This window comes from Eupeodes corollae, chromosome 1 (assembly GCF_945859685.1).
Source record: "Eupeodes corollae chromosome 1, idEupCoro1.1, whole genome shotgun sequence".
In the NCBI taxonomy this organism is placed as follows: Eukaryota; Metazoa; Arthropoda; class Insecta; order Diptera; family Syrphidae; genus Eupeodes; species Eupeodes corollae.
The window spans coordinates 77,244,088-77,260,484 of record NC_079147.1 but is presented as its reverse complement, the minus strand read 5'-3'; the positions used below and the strand labels follow the sequence as shown (position 1 = coordinate 77,260,484).

General features: G+C 37.4%; 3 protein-coding genes across 3 annotated transcripts in view; all 3 read right to left on the bottom strand.

Moving 5' to 3' along the window:
- LOC129940018 (uncharacterized) overlaps positions 1-16,397 on the bottom strand; it is a 286,224-nt gene that overhangs the window by 204,384 nt on the left and 65,443 nt on the right. The gene's annotated exons all lie outside the window — the stretch shown is intronic.
- On the bottom strand, positions 9,516-16,074 carry LOC129940021 (uncharacterized). The gene is made up of 2 exons (XM_056048244.1): positions 15,837-16,074; positions 9,516-10,981 (listed from the first exon to the last, which is right to left on the bottom strand). The coding sequence occupies exon 2, from the start codon at positions 10,902-10,904 to the stop codon at positions 9,924-9,926; it is 981 nt and encodes a 326-aa protein (XP_055904219.1). The 5' UTR covers positions 10,905-10,981; positions 15,837-16,074; the 3' UTR covers positions 9,516-9,923.
- LOC129940524 (uncharacterized) lies at positions 10,955-15,113 on the bottom strand. The gene is made up of 2 exons (XM_056048892.1): positions 11,154-15,113; positions 10,955-10,981 (listed from the first exon to the last, which is right to left on the bottom strand). Exons 1-2 carry the CDS (start codon positions 15,111-15,113, stop codon positions 10,955-10,957), a joined length of 3,987 nt encoding a protein of 1,328 aa, XP_055904867.1.

The following is a 16,397-nucleotide window of genomic DNA, read 5'->3' as shown; positions in this document are numbered from 1 at the left end:
AAATTAAATTCCGCATCGACTATAGATTTACCGATTCTATGCGACCTTTGCAATCTTATTGCAAGACGTCCTGATTTGAAAGAGTTTCGTATAAAATATTTTGGATCAGCTGTGATAGAATTGGCTGAAACATTGGAAGTTATGAGTGGAAAAGTATAGGCTGAAAAATTGTACAAGACAACTTATCCTGGAAGGAGACTTTTAATTAAGCAACTAGGTTAATTATACAATTAAACTTTAATATCTTAAATATATATAAATCTGGTAGTGGTAAAGTTTTTCTAACTAAACTACTATTAAAGCGATCCCCGATATCGTAGAACTTTTAAATTTCGCACAAAGTTCGTTGTGTCTTTCTCTAAAGAATGATTTTCTCGTCAACTTTTATATTTCCAACAAACAATTTGCATTTCCGACACTTACATCATCTAAATTAGTAAACATTTTCACCTTTTTTCACTAGTGAAATAGACAGCTGTATTCCTACCCTTACACAGTTTAAAAGCAATTTTCGAGCTTCTATAGGAACCTTTTCGGTTTGACCCAACATATGTCGTATTGTGAAATACAGATATTCGTTCTTTAACCGTACTACTCGAATGCGGAATGTCAAACCACGCTCTGTTCTTTTCAACAAGTTCCTATTTTTCCAATACAGGATTAAGTTGAGGAATAATTTATTTTTTTTATCAGAAATTTTATTTTGTTCATATCTTTTTTGAGCATTTTTTTCACAGAAGTTTATTTCCTTCTATTTAATTTCGAACTGATTCAATAAAATTGAATAAAGCTGAATAAATCCAATTTGCAGCGCAACAGCTCGTTGACAACCAGTACCTAGTAATTTACAACTCTAAACATTTCCTGCGATTAATGGCAGGAAGGGAGGGGACCTAAAATTTGTATGTCGAATCCAAACTGCTAACTTAAAGTATTTTACATGACAACGATTACTCTTGGAGGATTTTTCAACGCTTCGTAAGACGCAGTTTCCTAGGAAGCCCATATCCCAAACCTTGTAGGACTGGTCCCACCATATTCTATAGGGTCGAAGAACCTGCTCAGCGGCCGTTGCGAGGAAGCTGTAATGTCAGACATAGTTTCACCCATATATCCGGCTGATAACTCTCCACCGGCGAAAGAAGCAATTACCTTGAAAAATCTTTAAGTTGGTTTTGCTAAACTTTTGAACTCAGTTCCGGATAGAGCATCTTTCTTAAAAAATATATTAGTTTATTAAAAATTTCATTGAGATACCACATATTTCTTTTTACGAGTAACTTGGTCTTTCTTTTCCTGATAAGTCTAAATGATTTATCCTATGTTCACACTTGTAATTAATGTAATCGATGTATATAATTGATACCTAACCATATATGTAATATGTCTTCATATAGAATATCTTAACTAATTAACCTAATTTCTTCTTCGGAAAACTCAATCCTATCAAAAATGCTTAAGTTTATTGCTTGCCAACAACAGTCACTATAACACCTCCCTTTCATTTCCGATCTTTAACATTTGATATGGCAAAAGCAAAACCAATTAACACAGATTGCGAGAAACCATAATAAACTCCTATCCACAGTAGTTGTAGACGAAGACACCTTATGGCGTCCGTCATACTGTATTACCATTACAAAATTTCTCAGAAATAAACTATGCAGGAGCACCAAAAAAGAATCTACAAAAACCATCCAGCTAAAAGATTGAATCAGATAGAAGACTCTAGACAGACGGCGACGGCGAGTTAGAGTAGACAACAAAACCACACATCAGCTAAAATAAAAAAGGCAGAGATAAAAATAATAGCAAATGAAGAAGTCCCAAAAGCATAGATATACTATATACGTGAGGTGTACCTTCCTATAATATGTCTGGTGCGGGAAGGAGGACCAGAATATGTCAAGATACACCTATCTAACTCACAACCATCGCTCGTGGTTTTTATCTAATTGCTCCTCTATGCCACTGCTGCTTCCCTTCAATGGATAGATTTCTCAATTTGACACCTGCCGGGTACACTCTGACGTTTTCCGTACACTCTGACGTCTCCTGTTGACGTTTTCCTCCAGTGTCGTTATCGCACCCAGTACCACATCTCACAGACAGGGAGGAAAATTAGACATTAGAAAAAAAGCATAAATAGTGGAGAAAAATTCCCACGCTCTATAAAAATTTCAATTCTGGCTGCGACTGGCATTTTAATTAAAGCAACTAAGCATAAGACGGCAAAAAGAAAAACAACTTAAACAGAAAAAGAAATGTTTTTTTAAACGATTTTATTGGCAACCTTACGAGTGTGTGCACACGTTAATGTTTTTAGTTTGACTTGGATTTTTTCGGTTCGGTAGGTAGATACTTTTTTTTTTCTTTTGATGTTCCACGCAGTTGACTTCGACCACGAAAATGATGTATTGCATGAGTTGAGTATTAGCCTAGGTCTTGGTTTTATGTTATGGTTTTGTGAGGTAATTTTAACTAAGAGGAGTACAAAATGTTTTTACATCACAAAGTTAAATAGCCATGAAGAATTTTAATTTCAGAACACAAGGTGGACCAAAAGTTGGCACCACTGACGATTTGAAAAGCACAAAAATTAGTGGATTTTTTCTATAGTTTTAACTTTGTACTTTACAAATGCATAAATTATGTATTTATTCATTACTTTTAACAAAAAGAAGACTTTAAGCTTGACTAGCGTATTTTAAGAGGACACAAGCGTCCAAAGGTTTTTCTCAAAACCCACCTCAGTCTATCAACTCCTACTCTCACCTCCCCGCGGTGAACATCGGGTGCCTAGTAAGTCAACTGGAGATTGGGTTCTAATCCCAGTGAAAAGTTGGCAGCGGACAAATTCTCGAGATAGAATCAACGGTGGCGTCTACAGTTCCAGTAAGGTTGAACTACTTAGTGAACACCTTATAGGGCTTCTTCGACATATTCGGAGCTCAGGCCTGTAGTTATATTAAGGATCTGGCCCTCCAGGTTGGGGATTGTGCCGTCGCGTCGGGGTGACTTCCTGGCCACGTAAAAATACCTTAAGTTTTGAAGCACCAACAAGCCTCGGATACGGACGGATTCACTGTTGACAACCCACGCAAACGAAATAAGGACAACGAACTTCGGATATGTACGTGGAATGTTAGGTCCCTTAACAGACCACGTGCAGCCGAACAATTAGCTTAAGCCCTAAACTGCTGCAAGGCAGATATTACAGCCATCCAAGAAGTGCGATGGGATGGACCGGGCAAACGCAAACTAAATGACTGCGATATCTACTACGGTGACTGCTACCGAGAACAAAGACAGCGTTTATTTGGGTGTGGATTTGTTGTTGGACCTAGGCTCAGGCAAAAAGTCTTGAGTTTAAACAGTGTGAACGAGCGCATCACGACAATCCGCATCAAGGCTAAATTCGCCAACATGCCTCAATAGAGGACTAAGATGAAGACACCAAAGACAAATTCTTCGAGCTCTTGGACAAGACATATGAGCATTGCCCTGGCTATGACATTAGAATTTTCTTAGGAGATTTTAATGCCAAGCTAGGAAGAGAAGGCATCTCTGGTGGCACAATCGGAAAATACAGCCTGCATAACACCAACGCCGACAACTGATTCAGGTTGATCGATTTCCGTGTGGGTCAAGACGTTTTGGTAGCTAGTAGCAGTTCAAACATCGTAATATCCACAAGGGGACATGGTAATCTCCTGATCAATCCACTGTCAACCAGATTGACCACATTGCGTTCGCAGCACTACACTTCTCCATTATACAGGATGTCCGAACTCTCCAAAGGGCCAACATTGACTCGGACCACTACCTCGTTGTAGCCAAGGTACGGCTACGGATATCCCGGTCCAAGCCAAAACAAGGAAGTACTGTGAGCAGTTTTGATGTTAGACGGCTACAATCGCAAGAGACTGCCATGTGCTTTTCCGATCGAGTCTCTAGTAACCTCTTAAGGAATCCAAGCTGCCTGCATTAAGCATTGAAAACCAGTGGCAAAATAACCTCGGAGCCATCAAAGATGCCGCCTCTGAAGTGTTAGGTTTCACACTGCCACAACAGTGAAACTCCTGGTTTGACGACGAATGCCGGCAATCTCACGAAGGGAAACAACAAGCAAACAAAACGGCGCTGCACAGAAGGACCACAGCTGGTCGCGAGCTCTACGAGCAGAAGAAGAGAGAGGAACACCTACTTCTTGTAAAAAAGAAGAGCATGAGAAGCGCAAGATTGAGGAGATAGAGGTATGTCACAACAGGAACGAGGTTCGAAAATTTTACCAAAGGGACAAAAAAAACCTCCCAAGGGTACCAGCTATGAACCGAAGCCTGTAAGCCGATCAGGGGAATATCGTAGTAGAATCTAAGTCTGTGTTGAGAATATGGAAAGAGCACTTCTCCAAATTATATAACGGCGACGACAAACCGAATTCCACTGTAAGGAAGATAGAACCACTCAACCTAGGCGACGCAGATCAACAATTCCGCCTACCTGACCTCGACGAATAGAAGATAGCTATATCTAAAGTGAAGTCAAACAACGCTGGCAACAACAGCTGATGGCATCGCTGCCGAACTTTCCAAAGCAGCAGGCAATAACTCGGTAGGGAGCATTCACCAACTAATCTGCAAAATATGGTCGGAAGAAAGCATGCCGATGAGTGGAATCTCAGCATAGTGTGCCCGATCCATAAGAAAGGAGACCCTCAAAATTGCACCAACTACAAAGGCATAAGTCTTCTTAACATTGCGTATAATATCCTCTCTAACCAATTATGTGACAGTCTGAAGCCGTGCGTCAACAACCTGATAGGTTCTTATCAGTGTGGTTTTAGCACGGGAAAGTCCACAGTCCATCAAATATTCACACTACGGCAGATCTTGAAAAAAACCAAGGAACTTCAAATCGATACCCACCATCTCTTTTTCGATTTTAAAGCCGCGTACGACAGCATCCATAGGGAAAAGCTCTACAGAGCAATGTCTAGTTTTGTCATCCCTGTCAAACTTATCCATTTGTGCAGATTGATGATGGAGAATGTTCGCTGCTCTATCAAGCTCGGAAAAGATCTCACCGATTTGACAAGACATTGTCATGCGACCTCTTCTCCATCGTTCTGGAAAGAATTGTGCAAAACTTTACCGTCAACACTAGAGGCACAATCTTCACAAAAGGTCCTTCCAATTACTCTTATTCGCATATGATATTGACATAATTAGAAGATCAAAGCGTGATGTCAGTGGAGCGTTTTTGAGCATTGCGACGGAAGCGAAGAAGATGGGTTTAGTGGTCAATGAGGGCAAGACCAAGTATAGCAGTCATCAAAAAAGGACATTGAACAACTATGTACGTCTTGCACAAAACGCCACCATGGACAGCTATAACTTCGAGGTCATTAAGGACTTTATCTACCTATGCACAGCCTTAAACACAGACAACGACACCAGCGCTGAAATCAAACGAAGAATATCTCTTGCAAATCGCTGCTTCTTTGGACTTAGAAGGCAATTTAGAAGTAAAGTCCTTTCTCGAGCATCTTAAATCGCCATCGATAAGAGACTCATCATCCCGGTTCTCATTTATGGCGTTCAGACCTGGACCCTGTCAAAGAAAGATGAGAGCGTCTTAGGATGCTTCGAGAGAAAAATTCTTCGGGTGTTTTTTGGTCCCCTGTGCATAGATGGAGAATGGAGGAGAAGATATAACGACGAACTGTACGGGCTGTACAGCGACACCGACCAAGTTAGCAGAATTAAAGTCCAACGGCTTAGATAGCTAGGCCATGTAGTGCGAATGGACATCACCGCTCCAGCCCGGAAGGTCTTCGAATCCAATCCCGAGGGACGGCGCAGTAGAGGGAGACCGCGACTCAGGTGGGTTAAGACCTCAACCACCTTTGCGTGCGAAACTGTAGACAGCTAGCTATGGACCGAGCTGGCTGGAGGCGCGTGTTGGCTGAGGCCCAGGTCCGTCCTTGACTGTAGTGCCACCTTAAGTAAGTAAGTCTATATTTTTAAATTAAATTTGAATACAAATATCGAATGTGTTAGAAATCTGACTGGATTACTTCTCTTACTGAAAAAACTTGAAAAGGTGTCTTATCATCTTAGACAGAATAAACAGTCCCTTTACCACAGCCTTAAGCCTGGAGAAATAAAATCAATTTAATAATTAGTTTCTAGGCGAACTTGCGTTTATCAATTAGCTTAAAACATTAAACTATGTTAGCGTTTTTGAATAACTTGAAACTTGAATATATTCTTTTGGCAATAGCAATTTTTTTATTTCTACTGTACGTATTCTCAGTAAAAATTTAAAATTACCAAGTTCTGAATTTAAAAACTCTTCACAACTGTGGATGATAATATTTCTTTGGATTGATAAACATCATTTAACAATGAAAACACATTCATCGGTGTAATGAAATATTTTTACCACCGTCAACGGTCAGCTTTCAAATTTGTAATATTCCCAAATGGTGGAAATTTCAAAACTTGCTTTGATTTTGACACACCCTTTCTACAAAATAAACCCCACATACGTTGGTCCAAGAGGTCTTCCTTGTTTTCAAAGTCTTCATACATAAATATGGTCACTGGGTTAAGAAGCTCTGTTCGATGGGAAGGACTTCTCTGTGCATGCGGTCATTTAGAGTTTTAAACTTAATAAACACCATAAACACAATTTAAAGAAGAAAACTTTAGAACATCTAAAACAATAAAAGTACCTACATTACCAGCATCCAGTCTTTAAAGTCTACAAATAAAAACAACCCCCCCCCTCCAAAAAACATCTCTATCTTATAAATTCAAACGTTTGCTCTGAACAGGAGCTCTAACCCTAAGTAAAGAAGACACAAACAGAAATTCTTGGTTATCCTTAGAAAATTGTGTACTTCTTGATAATGTTTACCCATGTCGGTACTTGTGTAGTTCTAGGCATGTGCTTCACAGGCTATAAAATCCAATTCCCACAGAAGAGTAAAGAGCTCTTATTCCCTTTTTATCCAAATCCAAAGGTGATGTGATGTGTGCACTAAAAAACACTTCAGCCAGTGTGGAAAACTTCTTGAGGTTCTCAATGATTAGATTCCACAGAAAGAACACACTGAATTTTTAATTGACCTCAAGTAAACATGTTGTAAAATTGAATTTTCTTTCACCAAAAATTCTTATCTTCTGGTTTTTTTTGAGGGGGGGCTGTGGTATTGGTTGCATGTGTCAAACTCACCTGCTGTTTTTGGTTTTGAACTTTCTTTCGTTCACATTGCGGGTAGGGAAACACAAATTTAGAAATGGTAAAGTTTTCTTTCTTTTTTTTCTTGCGAAAGCACCTTTCAAAAATGTTTTCATAAGATCTAAGGATTTCTCGCACGTTGCTTGGTATAAACCCGTAATACTCAATCACATCGACCAACACACGAAGGATAACGTGCACAAAAGTTTTATGTTTTTCTTTATTTTTTCAGAAGAAGAACTTTTCCCAAATGAACTTATGTTCGTCGTTAAGTTATTTCATTTCCGTTAACTTCATACTTGATTTTTCTACCTCTTACCTCTTGCCCCTCTCTCTCTTCCCCTATAACATCTACCTTTGTTTGTTGGCATATTTTTAGAGGTTGATGGCACGACAGACGACAGACGACGCGACGACCGACATGATTCCAACGAACTTTGCTATTTTCCAATTTTAAGTTTGAATAAAAAAAATTATTTGCGTGCTCTTTTAATGGAATAACTTTGTGTCGTTTTGATATTTTGTTGTTGTTTGTTTCTCGTGGCTTCCAATTCTGACCATAAGCGAAATTGAAGACTTTATAGCTGAAAAATTGTTAGCGTGCTTTGAAAAAGTTCTAATAGTAATTTCAATTTTTTTTTCAAATTAAACGATTTGAAGTGGTTTTTAATGTTTCCAATTTGAATAATTTTTATCAGCTATTACTCAAGTTATTATACCATTATTAAAATCGAATATTTTCTTCGATTAGATAAAAGACTTAACATTAAAAAGTGATGAAGTGGTAAGAAGTTAAAGCCGCTCACACACTTGGTTTTGAATCGTCATGCGAGCTGTGCGCAAAACTTGTGTTCTAGGATTAAATTTTATGTGTTAAATTATATTGACATATGCCAGCTAGGGCTGCTTTATCGCTATTGGCCAGTAACAAACATTCTACGATAAAGCAAGACACTTAACTTGTCTTCAAAACGTCAGAATTTTCATGTTTTATAAGTGGCAAGTATGGTAAATAGTATTTATACATATTCTGAGTTAAACTTGGTTGTAAAAGTTTGTTTAATTTTTTCGGTGAAACGCTGGAAAACATCAAAACCTAAAATTAACGCCTTAATTAACACTTTCCATAAAACACTTGTTTCGGCTAATTTATCGTTAAAGCGCCGTTTATTTCAACACTGTTTTGATTTATTAAAACGGATGCCTTAAGCGGACTGTTAAGTTTGTTGTGTTTCACATATAATAAAAAAAATGGCTGAACAAATGTCAAAGTAGAACTGACAGTTATATTTCTTTTTATGAATCTGGAATCCCTCACCGTGTACTCATGTTACCAAATTTATGATAATGAGAATAATTCTTTTCAGATAAATAAAAAATACTAATTAAACTTATTCCGAATCGGAACTCGAGGCATTGTTTTCCGTATCAATATTTTGGTCACTTACATTTGTTCCAATTTTGTTCTTTTGGAATGATGAAATTATGGCAACATTTTACTCCTAGCAAATAATTAAAATAGCATTTGTAGAAATTAAATGCAACCTGTTTCTTTGCTTGGTTTTGACCAAGTTTAATTGACTTAAATTCCGTTCTACCTCAGCTTTTGATATTGGCAATACCAATATCGAAAAAGAGACCTTTGCCAATCCCTTAAGAGGATGTTCTCCACTTGCATCTTTATGAGATGAAACTTCACACCAAAAAGGTACCAAAAGGGTCTATGTTGTTCCATCTTACAAAGTTTTAATTGTCACATTGACTAGACAGTTTGTCAGCTAAAATCGCCTTGACATTTATTGCTTTCAAAACAGGTTGCAGTTGTAGGGAGGGTATATTTTGCGAAAAGCATTCTTATCTGCTTTAAAATGTTAAGATTTTTTGGCACTCTGCTGCAACTCTTTTACTAGCTTTATAATAAAATGCTTAAAGTTTTGTCTAAATACATCAATATCTTCCTTGATTACTTCCAAATTTAATTTCAATTAATTTAGTTTTTCTTATTCGATTCCAAGGTAAGGATTTGTTTGTAGTCTTAAGCAACTTACATTAATGTCTTAATCAGGACTAAAATCATAATCACAGTTGGGAATATCAATTTTTTTGATAAACATTAATATGAGAATTTCCAAATCACCCAAAACTAACAAAATCCCCTTTTTTACTTCCAAACATTTTGTTAACCCTTTGAAAATTTACAAACAAATTGGTAATTGATAAACAGCCCTGCCAACACTCTTGTTTTGGATTAATAGTTTTTTGTTTGTTGTTTGTGGACTGTATTGTAATGTTTAATTTTGTAAAAAATGTCTTTGCCAAAAAAAGAAGTTTAGTAAATTTAGGTATATGTAAATGTTATTTAATATTCAATATTATAAGTCATTCAATGTAATGTATTGTACAATTTATGTTTTGTTACCAATGTCCAAGTTAGGTGTGTACTCTGTGGTGTCCAAAATGCAAGAGAAAGAATTTTCTGTTTAAAAGTTAGACTTAGCATGTAAGAATATGAATAACAAAAGGAATGCAAAAATAATGATAAAAAAGTTACGTTATTTTACAATGTTTGTTGGGAGCGAGAGTAAATTTAGAATTTTAATTGCTGAATGTAAAGTTAGGGTGAAATGGGACATTGTTGGGCATAGTGTAGACTTATGTTTTTCATTACAAAACATTCAGCCCCCCCTGGAAGACTCCGGTCTTTCAGAAAACGGCAAAGGCGCTAGCTTAACGATGGGTCGAACATAATCACCATTCTTGGTACGAACGGTAACCACACGAATCCTTTCATCTGCACCAGGGTGAACTTCTATGACTCGTCCAAGTATCCATTTCGAAGGTGGCAAATTCGGTTCCTTGAGCAACACCATGTCGTTTTTCTGTAGATCTCGTTGAACCTTTTGCCATTTGGGTCTGTTTTGTAATGATGTCAAATATTCCTTATGCCACTGCTTCCAGAAACCTTGCATGAGAGTCTGTAAAAGATGCCAATTAGAACTTATCGAAAATTTTGAAAAATCTAAATCAGGTTGAGGAATTGCACAATATGGTTCTCCAATCATGAAATGTGACGGAGTAAGTGCAATTGGTTCAAAATCGGAGGTTTGCCACATTGGGCGTGAGTTGAGTAAACATTCGATTTTGGAGAGAAGAGTATACATCTCCTCGTAGGTAAGTATATGTTCACCAATGACACGTGTGATGTGCTTCTTCACGGATTTCACACCTGCCTCCCACAGCCCACCAAAGTGGGGTGCAGAAGGTGGTATGAATTTCCAATCAATGGCGTCTTTAGATAGATGATCTGCAATGATATTGTTTCGCTGCTGGTCCATTAACAATTCATGCATCTCCCCGAGAAACCGTTTAGCACCATGGAAATTTGTGGCGTTGTCGCTCCATATTTCTGTTGGTTTTCCTCGGCGCGATACAAAGCGGTCTAGGGCCAAAATAAATGCACTGGATGACAAATCACCCACTAGCTCGATGTGAACTCCCTTTGTCACAAAGCAAACAAAAAGAGCTATGTAACCCTTGACAAATTTAGGGTTCCTTCCACGAGCCAAACGAAGAGTGATAGGTCCAGCATAATCGCAGCCAACTTTGCTAAATGGCCTTGAAAAACGAACCCTTTCGATTGGTAGATTCCCCATCATTTGTTCGGAAGTAGATTTTCTTTGCTTGAAGCATTCAATGCAGTCATTTACTACCTTTCTGACAATATTTCGGCTGCCTAGAATGAAATAATTTTGTTTTAGCAAAGACACCATTAATGATACACCTGCATGTAAATAATGTTTATGGGTATATTCCACTATAAGTTTTGTTATTGGGTGCGATTTGCAGAGAATTATTGGGTGTTTTTCATTAAACGACAGTTCAGAGTTTTGTATACGACCGCCTACGCGAAGAACATTTTCACTATCAAGGAAAGGGGCAATTGATGAGAGTTTAGATCGCGAAGGCAAGTATTTATTTTTGTTGAGACTTTCGATTTCAGCGGCGAATAAAATATATTGAGAGGCTTTTATCAGGCAAGTTTTAGCGATGTTTAGTTCTAAAGTTGAAAGAGCATGTAGATCACGTAGCTCCAGAGCAAGGCGACGATTTTTAAGATAACGAAAAATGTATGCAACCACACGTACCGATTTTATCCAATCTGACGATTTATTAATTATTTGTCTCAGAATGTTGTTTTCATTTATTTGGGATACGAATACCTGGACTTTATTAGAATTCCTTTCCTCCAGCTGATCACTTGATACGTTCTGCAAATCATGTTGAGTTTTAGGCCATTCACTGCGGTTCATTTTAAGCCAAACTGGACCATTCCACCAGATATCAGTCGACTCGAGTTGAGATGGCGGAATTCCTCTTGATGGAACATCATCAGGATTGTCGGCGGATCTAACATGATTCCAGGATTTCACCGGAATAGATGAAACTATCTCTGATGTTCTATTTCCAACAAAAACTGACCATTTTTTGGGCGGTGCGGCTACCCAATGTAGGACAATGGACGAGTCTGTCCAAGCAAATAATTGCATATGTTTGATCTGTAACGAAATCTTGATTTTTTGAACTAAGCGGGTTAATAAAAGAGCTCCACAAAGCTCAAGTCTAGGAAGTGAAAGCACTTTTATTGGAGCAACTTTCGTTTTAGCAGCGATTAATGAAATTGAGACAGTCCCATCTAGATTTTCACTTCTGCAGTAGATTACAGCTGCATATGCATCCAAGGAAGCATCACAAAATGCATGGAACTCGTAGTTCACTTTATTTGTCCACATTAGTCTCGGAATACGGATTGATTCCAATAAATGAAGTTCTTCTCGTATAGTGATCCAGCTATGCGAAAGTTCCTGTAGGATTTGGTCATCCCATCCTACACCCGCTCTCCACAAATCCTGAAAGAATATCTTTACAGCTACCACGACCGGAGCTAAAAAGCCAAGGGGATCAAAGATGCGCGAAGCTTCGGATAGGATAGAACGTTTTGTACATGATGTTGACTGGTCCAAATTTACCTTGTACGAGAAACAATCCCCAGATGGACACCAGCGCAGCCCGAGGACCTTTACAGTCAGAGAATTTTCAAAATCGATAGGAGATAGTTCCCGTTGATCTTCAGGGAAGGATATGAGAAGTGGCCAGCAATTAGTTGTCCACTTACGAAGGTTAAAACCGGCAAGTGACAAAACCTCAACAAGCTCTTTTTGAAGAGCGATTAAATCTTCAATTGTATCAGCGCCTGTTACCAAATCATCGACATAAAAGTCATTAAGGATAACTGAAGAAGCTCGAGGGTGTGTTTCAGCAGAATCCAAAGCTAGTTGTTTAAGCGCGCGTTTCGCTAAGAATGAAGCAGCCGAGGTCCCGTAGGTTACAGTTAAAAGCCTACAGTGTTTAATCGGAGATTCAGGATTTTCTCGCCATAGAATCCTTTGATAATTTGTATGTTTTGGTGAAATCCAGATTTGTCTGTACATCTTTTCAATGTCCCCAGACATTGTATATACGTGACGACGAGAACGAAGACATATTGTAAATATGTCGCATTGGACTTCAGGGCCAACGAAAAGGGATTCATTTAAGGACCTCGAATCAGGTGATGACTTTGCGGAGCCATCAAAAACAACTCTCACTTTTGTTGTACTGCTATCAGCCTTGAACACGGCGTGGTGAGGTAGATAGTAAGAATCTGAATCGTTTATCTCTTTAACAGGTATTTCTTCCATGTGACCCAATGAAATGTATTCGTTTAAGAAGGAAGAGTATTGTTTTTGAAGTTCAGGATCACGAACGAATCTCTTTTCCATTGAATATAGTCGGTTGAGTGCGATTCGAGATGAGCTTTCAGATGTAGGTTTGCAATTGGGTTTGAATGGTAAATTAACCATGTATCTACCATCTGTATGGCGACTATGAGTTTGAATAAAATCATCCTCAGCTCTTTGTTCTTCAATAGACAAAGGTTGTTCATAAAAAATCTCTTCTAGACGCCAAAAGCGTTCCAAATCTAAGTACTTGGCATAATCAAGCTGTGTGCAAAATGATTTTATAACGAAAGCTTCACTGGATGGTGTGCGATCATAGCTTCCAGCAATTACCCATCCAAAAATTGTCAACAAAGAGTTAGGAGCACCCGGTTCTGCCCTTGGTGTTTCGAGAATAATGTTGAAAATATTATCTGCTCCGATGAGCATATCAATCGTTCCTGGTTCATAAAATTTCGGATCTGCAAGATCCAATGAAAGAAATTGTGTTGTGTTTAAATTCAACGAAAGTGGCCTAAGCATAGACGTTAGTTTTTTTATTACATGACAATCTATGTCTATGTGATTTGAATTGAAACGAGAGTGTAGTTTTAACGAAATGAGACCATTGGTTGTGCCCGCAGAAGTTGATGCGACTCCAACAATAGGGATACGAGATTGTTTTCTAGGAAGACCCAAACGTTGGAGAGCTTTCTCCGTAATAAACGAGATTTGGGATCCTGAATCGAGTAGAATTCGAATGTTTTGAAACGAGCCAAATTTATCCTGAACCTTAACGACGGCAGTAGGGAGAATTGTAGATTTAATAGCGTTGGATTCGAGAGATGAATGAGTATTATGAGTAGATTCGAGAGAATGATAAGTAACAGCGGAGTTCGAAGGGTTTTGTGTCGATGGTTGTTCAGTTGTTTTATTAGTCGATGTAGTTCTAGGTTCATGTACTAGGGTGTGATGTCTAGCATTGCACGACCTGCACCGAAATTTAGAATTGCATTTGTTAGATGCGTGTCCAACTCTGAGACAGTTGAAACAAATCGAGTTTTGTTTAACGAATTCGCGACGTGCGGTAGTATCAAGAGCGAGAAATGTCTTACAAAATGGAAGTATATGATCTTCCTTACACTTTGGGCAAGTAGGTTTTGCTTCAACGAAATGTGTTCGAATATTGTTAGAAACTTTGTTCAATGTTTTAATAGGACCAGAAAATGAGGTACACGATTCGAGACAAACGCACTGATTTTGTAGAAACAGAAGAAATTCTTGGATGGTACTGTCATCCCGAGATTTTCCCCTTTTTGCCCACGCTTGTTTTGTTTCACTGTCTAATTTTTGAACAAGAATATAGATCAACCAAGGATCTCTAGAGTTCATTTGTAACGCGTTCAAACCACGAACTATTTCATCAGCTCCATTTGTAAGCTTGCGAAGAGTTTCTAAATTCAAATTATTAGACGACGGCAAGGCCATGAAACTTTTAATGAATGATTGTACGATTAAATGTTTTTTGTCGTAACGCGCTTCAAGCTTATCCCAAGCTTCGAGATAATTTTCTTCGGTACACGAAATGTGCTTCAAAAGAGTAGCCGCTTCACCACCCAGAAATGATTTCAGATATTGAAATTTTTGCGTACCGGTTAGGGAGACATTGCAATCAATTGTTCCCGTGAACAAATCTTTAAAAACCGGCCAATCCTTATAGTCTCCAGTAAAAACTGGAATTACAAGTTTTGGCAACACGACCGACTGACGAGAGTTTGATTTTTGCAAAACCGAAGCATTTATTGTTGATGCTTCATCACGATCCTTATCTGGATGTTTTCTTATAGACCCAGAAAGTTTAGAAAACGCTTCGAAATATTTCGTTTCATATTCCCCGTATTCGGGTTCAGGGTCGACGAAACCTTCCTGGTCGTAGAACTCGTATAAATTATTTTGCTGCAAAACGAATTCAGACCAAGCTTCCTGAAGTTTCTTTAATTGAATTTCTAGCATGTCAATAGGGGTGGAATCGACGACTGATTCCGAAAATGTTGAAACCCTAGTGATTGTACCCTTTGCACGACCGCGTTTTTGCTTGACAATATTCATTTTGCAGAAAAATTTTATTTAAATTAAAAAAAAGATTTTGTTTCTATACCGACGACTAAATTGTTTATTTGTGCAATTATTGCAAGATATAGATGTGTACCATTCAATGCTTTCTAATGTACAACACATTCTAATTGTAGTTTTATAGTTTTCAATTAATTTTTTATGATAAGTTTAACACCAAAATGCCAAAGAGTTTATGGAAAAAATGCCATATAAATTCTTAAAATTCTCGAAGAAATCAATGTCTTTGACAGTTCTATATTCTGACTAAGAATTTTATTTGCGATATCAAATAGAATTTAGCCAATAAATTTTACAAAGCATATATAACCGTATAAATTAAATAACTGTTCATGCAATTAAAGTTTTCATGCAAAAAAAAAAAATCATGTGTTCATCATATTGCATCGACCCGTTACGAGGAGCACTTTTTTATAAAAAACCATACATATATATTGGAAAAATTGTATGCACAAGGTTTTAATTAATTAAACTTTCACGCACTGATCAATTTTAATCCGGCGAGCTTAAGGACCATTATGTTTTGGATTAATAGTTTTTTGTTTGTTGTTTGTGGACTGTATTGTAATGTTTAATTTTGTAAAAATTGTCTTTGCCAAAAAAAGAAGTTTAGTAAATTTAGGTATATGTAAATGTTATTTAATATTCAATATTATAAGTCATTCAATGTAATGTATTGTACAATTTATGTTTTGTTACCAATGTCCAAGTTAGGTGTGTACTCTGTGGTGTCCAAAATGCAAGAGAAAGAATTTTCTGTTTAAAAGTTAGACTTAGCATGTAAGAATATGAATAACAAAAGGAATGCAAAAATAATGATAAAAAAGTTACGTTATTTTACAATGTTTGTTGGGAGCGAGAGTAAATTTAGAATTTTAATTGCTGAATGTAAAGTTAGGGTGAAATGGGACATTGTTGGGCATAGTGTAGACTTATGTTTTTCATTACAAAACAACTCTAATAAAAAATAGATTCTATGTACAATGCTGTCAATTGAAATTAGCTTAATTAATTAGAGATTGCAAAATGGGTGTGTTTGTTGATTGCAGTTAGAAATTATAATAACTCGCTTACACTTGGTTCACGATGAGCAAATAATTAGAGAAGGTGTTTCGAATTTTTGACTTGATTACAGTCAAAAATAAATTTTGACTGGATTTGTATTTTATTTCCAGCTAACGAAGAAAAAATCCAGGTCAAATCTGAGTGGACACGAGTGAAAATGTCAACAGTGGTACTGAAGATCCCGAAATTTTGTGT

Coding starts and splice junctions, on each gene's coding strand:
- LOC129940021 (XM_056048244.1), bottom strand. CDS start 10,904: ATGATGGGGAATCTACCAATCGAAAGGGTTCGTTTTTCAAGGCCATTT.
- LOC129940524 (XM_056048892.1), bottom strand. CDS start 15,113: ATGAATATTGTCAAGCAAAAACGCGGTCGTGCAAAGGGTACAATCACT. Junction 10,982..11,153: donor ATAGTGAAAATGTTCTTCGC/GTAGGCGGTCGT, acceptor ATTTCATTCTAG/GCAGCCGAAATATTGTCAGA.